We start from the raw sequence: 10,772 nt of genomic DNA, 5'->3' as shown, positions 1-10,772 counted from the left end.
CCGCGGCGCGGCCAGATTCTCGCGCGGCAATCGTAAAACCTTGTAAATATTTGTTACTCAATTTTTTTCTCTTTCATGTTTCTGTAAATATTTTGTATCCCTTTCTGTATGTCCTTTTCTAATGTTGTTGGCCAATCAAAATTAATCTTTTTAGTTTCTGTACAGTTTGTAATAATAATAATTATGTAAAAATTTGTATATAAGCAGCACAAATCTCTCAATAAAGCACTTCAGTTCACCACAGTATATCGAGTTTTACTCCATACTCCTCCGACCTCTAGTGAACTCTTAGAGAGACCAACCGGTCCTCTAAAGGTAAATAGGGCTATTTCTTCCGTGAATTTTAGCTAAAACATCGTTATTATAACTTTATTATCCTATTCATTTGAATATTATTGCGTCTTTTTTAAATTGAAATGTATCAAGTTTTACATTCTTTTGCCCAGTTTTGTAGCAATTATTGATGGTATTCCCTGGTATTAACGATAGTTGTCTACCCATACGCCATCTAGTTACTAAAATGGAAACTGTTTGACAATCAAATTAAAAAAATAGGAAAATCCATGGAAAATCCCTCAATTGACAAGTGACACAAGTGATAGTTTTGACTTGACACATCATTTGCGATTTTCGTGGATTTTATAATAATTTTAATAAATTGTATTTAACTTTTAAACAAAAGTTAATTCTTTAACGGTTTGGCCTCAATAATGACAAACGTCAACACTGGAGAATTACTGAACTTTCAGGACTACAGTCCTGAACACAACGAACGCAGTGCGCGTATTGATGTAGAAGCTGTACATACAAATCCATATAACTCTACTTTATCTACCCCAAATTATAATTTCGAAGAGCCAAAGTCACCAGCTGATGAACAACCTGCTCCCACAAGTATATTATTGACGCTAATAGTGACTACTCTTTAATGGACATGCCAATTTGCCCTTTCTGTACTTTTTTCAATGTTTTAAATATTTATGATTATAATATGAATTCACAACATTATTTCAGCTAATCATAACTTCTGGACAATTGAGTATTATCAAAAGTATTTCGATGTACAAACCGATGAAGTCATGGAAAGGATTATATCTTCAGTTCTCCCTCAAAAGGTGTCACGTAACTACTTTGATGAAAGAATAAAGGGGAAGCCAGATTTGTATGGACCTATATGGATTTCTGTGACATTAGTAAGCAAAAAATTTTAAGTGCCAATAATTGAAATGGGATGAAAAATGGAAAAAATTGGTGAACATATTATTTCTTATAATTACAGATATTTACAATTGCTGTAAGTGGTAATATATCAAATTACCTACAAAATGCAAATAAAGCAGTCCATTGGAGATATGACTTTCATCTTGTGTCATATGCTGCCACAGCAATATTCTGTTATGTCTGGCTTGTTCCATTGGCCCTGTGGGCAGCCTTAAAATGGACAGTGCGCCCAGATGGACAAGATGAAATAGAAACTCAGGTACGTTTTAACTAAATGATAATAGAACATTAATTTATTGGTTTGTGAATTCACAATTTTATTGTTTTTACAGGTTTCAAATTCACCAACAATGATGTCTTTGTTCTGCCTGTATGGATATTCACTCTCAATATACATTCCTGTTGCCATCCTGTGGACAATACAAGTGTCTTGGCTGCAGTGGCTATTTGTTTTGATGGCAGCCCTTGTATCTGGAGCGGTTCTCATATTCTGGTTGATGCCAGCATTGAAGAAGTCTCAGTACAGCTTGATACTGATAGGGTCTATACTGGCTTTCCACTTTTTACTTGCTACTGGTTTCATGCTGTACTTCTTTCATGTACCAAGTAGTGATGTGAGTGTTACCAGTGCACCAGTTGTTTCAACATTGAAACCAACATAATATTTTAAATTGTACTATAATTAAAGTAATTAAAATTTTCATTCCATATTTAAAAATATAAAGCTATGTAATAAGTTGTTTTTGTTTGTGACCTCAAAAATTATAAATAAAATTGGCCAAGTGCGAGTTGGACGCGCGCACAAAGGGTTCCGTACCGTTATTGAGCAAAAGTAGGCAAAAATGTTTTTTTTTTGTATGGGAGCCCCCCCCTTACATATTTACTTTAATTTTATTATTAATTATATTATAAGTACAAATATCATTAAGAATATTTTGAGTATTTGAAGTGCCTACCTGCTACCATTATTGAATACAAGCAAAAAAAGGCCAAAAAAATAATGTTTGTTGTACTTTAGTCATTAATATTTATTTTGTTTTTAGTATTTATTGTTATAGCAGCAACAGAAATACACAATCTGTGAAAATTTTAGAAGTTTAGCTAATAGCTATAGCTGCAGTTCTTGAGTTACTGCCTGGAGACAGACATCGAAGTCTCAGTAATAAGGTCACCCTTTGGATACGGAACCCTAAAAATGGACTATATCCTACTAATATTAGGCGAAAGTTTGTTTGGATGTATGGATGTTTGTTACTCTTTCAACTAAATTAAACTTTACAATAATATAGCTTATACATCAGAATAACACATAGGTTGATACTACTAATATTTATATTCTGTGACATAGGCTACAATTTTAACCGACTTTCAAAATGGGGGAGGTGTTATGTTCGTTTTTTTTATGTTCAACGATTACTCCGCCGTTTGTTAACCGATTTTCAAAATTTTTCTTTTGGTATATAGAGTATCATCCCAAATCCCAATTTGGTATTATATTCACAAAAGTGGTGATCTGATGAAGGATCCATAAGTAATCGAGGGAACTCCTCAAAATTTATAGGGAAACATACAGTGGTGACTTCGGTTTCGTGCGAAGTATTCTAAGCATATGCTACCAGCAAGTAAGATTTTGCACCGAGGTATACCTGGTATACCGTGGTTCGGAAGGTGCTGAGAGAACTCCTGATTCTTTATAGATACAAGTTTGGGAGTTTCGGCATTGTTTTAAGAACGGAAAGCATATGCTATTATGCAAATTACATTCATCATCATCATCATCACTACCATATTATACAATGCATCGTTCCATGATTATGAAAACATGAGAAAAACGGGGGAAATATTAGAAAGGGTTTATCTCACGAACTACTGGAGCAATTTTAATGGCAATATTTGGCACAAATCTAGAGTAAGAACCACGTGAAGGGAGTATAGCTATTTTTTATGGGAAAATAGTACGGTTTCTGTAAAATTCCTAATTACGCGGGCGAAGCCGCGCGGGACATCTAGTTGTATTGATATAATTAATATCTAATACTAGCTATTTGACCGAGCTTTGCTTGGTATTCGCTAAAACATGAATAAAATGACATTTTCTAAAAATGATTCCTAGCTAGATCGATTTATCGCCACCGAAATCCAAAATTTATAGATAATAGATATATGTACTTAAGTACTAAATTTACAAACATACAAAAATAAAATACCTACTTATAATAGCAAACAAATAAAGACATACAAAAATAATAGTACGTGAGCCCTAGAACAATTTTTTTTATTACTATCAAGCTAATTTTTTGTGACTACTTAGCTTCATTTCGTTAAGACGAACAACATTTTTATTTGCGAAAAATCTCGAAAGTGGTAGCTAACAGAGAGAAAGGATTTCATACTTTGTATTGATGGTCCTAAAATATGGACTGTTTTATTTGTAGGACAATGTTACTCTTAAATTATATGACTATTAATCTATCAATATACAAAAAATCAGCTTGTTAGGGTTCCGTTAATATAGGGTTTTGTAATGAACAAAACTCGGTTGACTACTTAACCCTAAAACGGAACCCTAACAAGCAGATTTTTTGTAGTTATATAACTTAAGAGTAACATTGTCCTAAAAATAAAACAGTCCATAATTATATTTTTAGGACAATCAATTCAAAGTATGAAATCCTTTCTATCTCTGTCAGCTACCACTTTCGAGATTTTTCGCAAATAAAAATGTTGTTCGTCTTATGATCTTATCAAAACGAAGCTACACACAAAAAAATAGCTTGATAGTAATAACAAAAAAAAAAATGTTCTAGGGCTCCCACACTATAATATTTTATTTACAGTAGTAAAAATCACAATATTATCATAAATCAATATTTAGATTTTCAGGGTCTACGAATAATAAACTTCCTTAGTTTATATTACTTATTCGTAGTTCAGGGTGAATTTTTGAAAACTTTGAATCCAAGCCTGACTGTGGTAGCTGACAGGCGGCTCTTCAGGTACTGCTTGAAATGTGCTCAGAACCTCTGATAATATATTACCTGTGAGACAAAAAGAGCAGAAATAAGTAATTTATTCTGTTATGGTAAAATCCTTGACAAGTCTTTTCCCATAATGAATTAAGCTGTTATGCATGTTAGTCCTTAAGTCATAACAGTTATTGATTTACAGGAACATGGATGTTTCCTAAAATGATAAAGCTGCTGGTAAAACAACCACATGATTCGATGATGGATAAAGAGCCATACTTAGTTGAATCTCATATTTAATTTAATACCGGTACTATGACTTTAGTTGAGCTCCAAAAATATAATCACCGATTTCCGGCACGTCCGCCATTTGTAGCAGCAGACCGCGGTGATAACGCAGGCGGTTCAGCCGCGCCGCCTGCCCGCTTAGCGCGCTTGCCCCGCCCACACAGATGCGCCGCGCGTCCGCACGCGTGACGTCATCTGTCAGGACAAAAAACATAATATTATAAACTATTATAAAGCATATAATGCAATATTATAATATTAATAGTTCAGAGTTATTTTGCCTTAAATGTACTATAGACTTGTCAGGAACTAATTCAACAGTAATTTCGTATATAATTATATTTTACTCTATCAATATTATTTACCTGCAGTGGTCTCTGGAAGCAAATAGGTGGAGCAAATCTTGAGAGCATGAACCGATACTTGTAACAGAACAAGCTGACATTCACATCTGAAAAAAAATTCAATTTAAAAAGTATTTATCAGGGCGAGCAAAGCGAGTCCTAGTATATCCCACAACCTTGTACATTTTGTAGTACACTGTACGGAAAAATTATCACGCCTATTGATTTGTGCTTTAACATAGTGTGTACTGTGTTATCATCAATCAATCAAGGTGTGACGACGCGAGCCCAAAAACAACAAAACAAAGCTCGGCTTTTAGCTGGTTGTTACATTTGTTTGGTAACACATACAAAAAGACATAACTCTAAGAAAATTAAAAGTAAATCCCACACTTATTTTATATAACTTACTCTGAACTGTCTTCTGTCTCTACACTAATATAGTTGTAGAGTAAAAGTAAATTTCTAGCTATAAAAATCACTGCCCCAGTAATTTCTTTCCTTTCTGCACATTTAAGTGCTGCTTCTATTTGTTTGTAGATAATTTGCAAGGTACAAGAGTCTAGAAAATAAATACAATTATTACTACATTAAGAAAATTGCAATTAATTTAAATAATCAAAGTTTATTACCATTTTTATACAATAAAACTCCTTGGTCATAGTCAACTTTGAGATTTCCACTTTTTGTACATAGCCTTCTCACATATTTTCCTGTATGTGTCAACACAAGCAATATTTGACAGGAAACAAATGGCATAGGCCGGGCGTGGATTATATTCTTCACTATAGTAAGGTCAGACTCCCTTTTAGTTACATCTAGAAGATGTAACACAGAAGATAACAAGCCGCTGTAAAACATAGCGGTTGACTGAAACAAAGTTATAAACATGATGTTGATAATAATAATTCTGGTAATAAGGCAATACGGTAAATGTTTTTAATAGGTTTCTGTTTGACATTAGCCATTGACTTGAAAATCATCAGTAAACTAGGGAAGTGCGGAATGCCCACTCAAAACTGTGATTTGTGCAAGCTGAATTTTGCCCTGACAATAACCCATGAGTAAATAAGCAGAACATTTACTTACTGTATTGTCTAACAATATACACATTCTAGTAAGTTTAGCTAAAATCTCAATTAAAGGAGAGTTTTCATCATCCATAAGCTTCTTTAAAGAATTAAAATTTTTGGAATCCTCTAATATAAGTACTAAAATTGCTAATAGCCGCCTGGCTAATATTCCTTGTTCATCTTTTATTATAGACCTAAAATTTTAACATAATAATATAAAGTGTTTAAGTAAAAATATAAACTTTAAAAGCCTTTAAAAAAAAGAAAACCTGGACTACTCCATTATTATACTTAATATGAAGAGAACCTGTAGACTTTAGAGTATTACTTGTGTTCAATTTCAATATTTTATTGTAATATCTAATGTCTCAAAGGTAAAGATTATAAAATACCTTCCACTTATCAGGTCAATCTTATTAATTAGATGCATGGTATTTGTTGCTTCAATATACTTTTCATCCATTTCCTTGTGAAATGCTGAAGTCATCCTTTGTGATATTGTGTCTAGCTCCGTCAAAACTTTAGACAACACTTCTTTAACTATATCAAGTAACTGAAATAAGAAAAATGGTTGGTAAACTTGTATAAAAGAAAATTATAAGTACTCAAAAACTGTTACTTATAAAGATACTAGCTGTTGCCCGCGACTTCGTCCGCGTGGACTTCGGTTTACTTATAGCGCGCGATGTCAACAAAATTGGTGTCAAAAGCTTTTATAAAAAAAAACCCTGGTACCCCTTAAATCAAAACAGCTGTGCAGTGTGCACATAATACTTATTTCATTTTTTAAAATTAAACTTTATACATTATGCCAAATTTTAAAGCTTATTTAGCCCCCCAATTACACAACTTTACCCATAAACTATTTATCATTGATAGGTTTAAGGTTACGTCACTGTATATAATATAAAGTACTGACTTATTAATAATAACGTAGAAAAGAAATAACAATCGAAAAAAATCGAAACTCGAATGTAAAATGATACCACCTCTTATAGAAAGATGTTGGGCAAGCGTTAGCGCGATGTAAGAGACGCACGGCGCCATCTAGTATGAATTTTTGGAACTAACTTAATTTGAACAAATTTTCGTATTTTCACCCCCTTACAACCCTTTTTTCCAGTAAAAAAAGTAGCCTATGTCCTTTTTCAGGCTTTAGACTATCTGTATACAAAATTTCATTACAATCGGTTTAGTAGTTTTGGCGTGAAAGCGAGACAGACAGACAGACAGAGATACTTTCGCATTTATAATATTAGTATAGATTACATAATTAGTAAAACCCCCATGGTCGATTCCTGCGCTGGAAACATATTATTTCCAAGTATTGTTAGGGCAATGCAGGCTGATCACCTGATTGTCTGACAAGTAAGATTACCCTCAGATGGGCATGTAAAAAGTCGGTCCTAAACCTGATCTCTCGCCAGTCGTGTGGGTCTTCCATCCATGAGAATGGAATCCTTCCTCTCATGGTTATGAGAGTAAAGGAATAGAGTGCTCTTGTGTACTGCACATACACTTAGGAGTTAGGCACTATAAAATTACTCCTGCATAACTGGCTTGGTTATAATGAAACCGGCCACCGTCACGGAAACCAGTGTGGGATTTAGTAAATACTAAATAATAATTAATTAGTAAATACTAAATAATTATTCAAGATCAGTTGTAACTGCTTTAATGTTCCAGACAAAGACTAGCAGACTATGGTTAATGATACAAGTAATCATTGTGTAATATTTTTATTAATTTGGGGGTTACTGACTACTGTTGATTACATTGTGATATTTCCTCTTCAAACACTCACCCTAATATTATTCTCAAAAGTATGTCCTTGATGTGCTATGATGCTTGCTACATCTTTGTATATGGAAGGTAATGATATTTTAGCCTTTTTGTTTCTTTTGTTAGTATGAGGCGTGGATGGTAGTTGATGGAAGGCATACAGCATGCGGCATTTGTTCTGTGATAAATCAACAGGTCTTCTTAACTTTTCATTAAAGTCAAGTAGCGAACACGTTTCCATAGTAGGCTCCAATATCAAGGGCAGTATATCATCTAAATTGGACGAATCTGAAAAATGGACAATTTAACAATTTAGTGTATGTGACAGTTGTGACACCACAATTATTATTAATTGTGCAAGCTTTTATGGTGCGCTTATACGGGCAACTAAAATTGCTCAACTCCAGTCAATTCTCGTCAACTTTGATATCACGACTACATCAAGCAATTTGCAGCAACAAGCAGCAATATTGCGCAATACAATATTGAATGATGTGGCCATCGAATATTTGAGCGATATGACATTGAGCGATAAGAAATAAATTGCTCCATATTGCTCCAGATCGCTCCATTCGTGTCACCGAGCAATTATTGCCATAATATTACCCGTGTAAGCGCTTCTTAAATAGTTCACTAAATAAAATGACAAAACATACCCAATCTTAATACTGTACTTAATTTTAGAAAGTGTGACTTTCCATCTGTTTGTACTGCGTTTGATATGGTCTTGATTCTGTTATTTTTTCTGTTATTGTCATTAGCTATGGAACTACTGTTAAGTTTCTGGCTGGAAATGAAGAATACAAAATTATTGAGTTTATATACTTTTTATAAGCCATAGGAATATTTTGATTTTTAATGTATTAATTATGGAATACTGCTTTTAAATTAAATTTCAAATGTTTACCTGGCAGATATATCATTTCCGGCTATCGTGACTTGTGTTAACTTTACTTTTGATGACTCCAACATTTTGCATTTTTCTTTAATGCTTATAATTTCCAAATTCTGGAAAAAATAGAAAACTTTATTTTATTCTATATGTTGGTAAAATATATTTTATTTACAACCATTTTTAGGCATATGATCTATGAAATAAACAGGTACCTTAAAGTCTAGTTGTGTACGTAAATCCTGCATTTGATTATTAGCTGCTAAGAGTTTTTCTGACCATTCCATTTGTGCCTTCTCCTGGGCTTGTATTTTTTCTATCCTTGCATTATCAACAGCAACTTGGCATGTTTTTAACTGACTCCTCAAAATGGACGCTTCCCCTTCTTTTGTTACACATTTTTCCATAAGTTTTCCATTCTCAGATTTTAATTTAGCATTTTCCTCTTGTAACTGAAGAAGTTGTCTATATGCATAGTTTGGGTCAAGGTTGTCACATATTTTGTCACTCAAAATTAAATCTTCGCTTATGTTTATACCATCATTCTTTACTTTAGAGGATATACCAGGAAGTGGGGAAGATATTCTGTCACTCTCTTTAACCTTGTTTATATTAACGGGAGTTATGGGCTTTTTGAATGCGAATGCTGATTTAGAGGTGCTCGGAACTGGTTCACAAATTTGAGTACTGGTGGAGGAGGGTTGCATAGCAATACTGTAGTCTGGTAGTAAACTAATATCTTGACCTCCATATACCTCCTCACAGGCTTGACTAGCTAACAGAAGGATTTCATCATCATTATCATCACCCCATGTGTTAGCTTCATTAGTAACTGAAATGAAATGTTAAAACCACTTTTGAAGCAAATAAATAAATATGAATATGAAAATATAAACACTATAACGTGTAACTAATAGTTTCGATTGAGTAGGTGTGTGATGAAATAAAAATGTAATAAATATGATAGTTTATACCTTCGCTGGATCGAGCAGCATTTTGACTTAGAGGAAAATTATGATCTGCAGCAGTAACATCTAATTTAGCTTTTTTCCTATCCCCGACTTGCTGTTGGTAGATAAAACGTTTCGACATTATAAAAGTGTTACATAAAGAAAATGTGTAGTCGGTATGTCGGTATAGTGTGTTTCGAGTATTTTATTTGAATAACTAGACGTCTAGACTTGACCTAAGCAAAAGTTTCTGAAATTAATACAATAATTTAATTTGATAAATCTTGCGGTTTGGCTTCCTTCTTTGTCCTCTTTTTTCGAGTTTGGAACGTCAGCTGTCAAATTTTACTGCTTTTTTTTATTGTATAGACTGTACAGCAAAAAACATGTAACCAACTAAAGCCGCTTTGCGACGATCAAAGTTTACGTATTATAATCATAAAATAATCAGGGCTTCAAATACCGGTATTTTTTCATAACGTTACTGCTTCAAGGGCATATATAACGGTATGAAAAACCCGATACTAGAAATGACGGTAAAAATTGGAATTAATACCGGTAAATAGGATTTATAACGGTAAATATATGTTCTTTGATAACTTACCTTTTGTAAAATAAGTACTTAATTAGTACATAGTCAATTCAGTATGCAGTATGCACAAAATTAAACTAGACGTGTCTGGTGACCAGTAGGTAGGGTATACAGGGTGTAAGAAAAATAAGTGATAATACTTTAGGGTGTGTATGTGTTCCTTATGTTCTTATGGAGAGTAACTTATGGAGAGCTCACTGTGAAAGTTGCAGTGCTGAAAGACCAAAAATTTTTTTCACTTTTTTATGGGGAAACTTGTGACGCTCGGGCGCTTGCCCATACAAAAGTGAAAAAAAAAATTGGTCTTTCAGCACTTATTTTTGTTACACCTTGTATATTATAGGAAAAATGACGTATAATTTAGAATGACATGGTCAGTACTCAGTAGTTCAGTGCTCAGTATCTTTGTTCAAATATTACTGATTTATGGTTTGTATAGTAAATTATTGTATTGCCAGCACGGGCGCCGTGCGCTGGCTGCCGGGCGGACTCTGTTGTTTTGCAGACGACGGGGTGAGGCAGGCTCTTTTTCCACGAAGGAATAAAGACCGCGTCTGCCCGTCGATGTCTGCAGCTGCCCTCACCGCGTAGGTACACAAAGCACACCACGAGTGGAGGCAGTCAGTTCAGGACGTTCGTTCTAGTGGAGATAGAGAGAATTGAG

General features: G+C 33.8%; 2 protein-coding genes across 3 annotated transcripts; one reads left to right on the top strand and one right to left on the bottom strand.

Moving 5' to 3' along the window:
- Positions 1–617: 617 nt before the first annotated feature.
- LOC121726452 (protein YIPF2) lies at positions 618–1,937 on the top strand. Its single transcript, XM_042113834.1, has 4 exons — positions 618–894; positions 1,015–1,193; positions 1,280–1,480; positions 1,554–1,937. The coding sequence occupies exons 1-4, from the start codon at positions 711–713 to the stop codon at positions 1,881–1,883; spliced, it is 894 nt and encodes a 297-aa protein (XP_041969768.1). The 5' UTR covers positions 618–710; the 3' UTR covers positions 1,884–1,937.
- A 2,157-nt stretch (positions 1,938–4,094) lies between these two features.
- LOC121726438 lies at positions 4,095–9,810 on the bottom strand. Of its 2 annotated transcripts, none has more exons than XM_042113815.1 (12): positions 9,541–9,810; positions 8,782–9,398; positions 8,582–8,682; positions 8,331–8,461; positions 7,697–7,962; positions 6,278–6,445; positions 5,909–6,079; positions 5,452–5,689; positions 5,231–5,381; positions 4,841–4,926; positions 4,536–4,670; positions 4,095–4,259 (listed from the first exon to the last, which is right to left on the bottom strand). In XM_042113815.1, the coding sequence occupies exons 1-12, from the start codon at positions 9,656–9,658 to the stop codon at positions 4,141–4,143; spliced, it is 2,301 nt and encodes a 766-aa protein (XP_041969749.1). In that variant the 5' UTR covers positions 9,659–9,810; the 3' UTR covers positions 4,095–4,140. The 2 variants fall into 2 exon arrangements, with proteins under 2 accessions (XP_041969749.1, XP_041969748.1); XM_042113814.1 differs by having other exon boundaries at positions 5,909–6,086; positions 6,285–6,445.
- Positions 9,811–10,772: the final 962 nt, after the last annotated feature.

This window comes from Aricia agestis, chromosome 4 (assembly GCF_905147365.1).
Source record: "Aricia agestis chromosome 4, ilAriAges1.1, whole genome shotgun sequence".
Taxonomy (NCBI): domain Eukaryota; kingdom Metazoa; phylum Arthropoda; class Insecta; order Lepidoptera; family Lycaenidae; genus Aricia; species Aricia agestis.
This window is presented reverse-complemented; position numbering and strand designations above follow the sequence as displayed.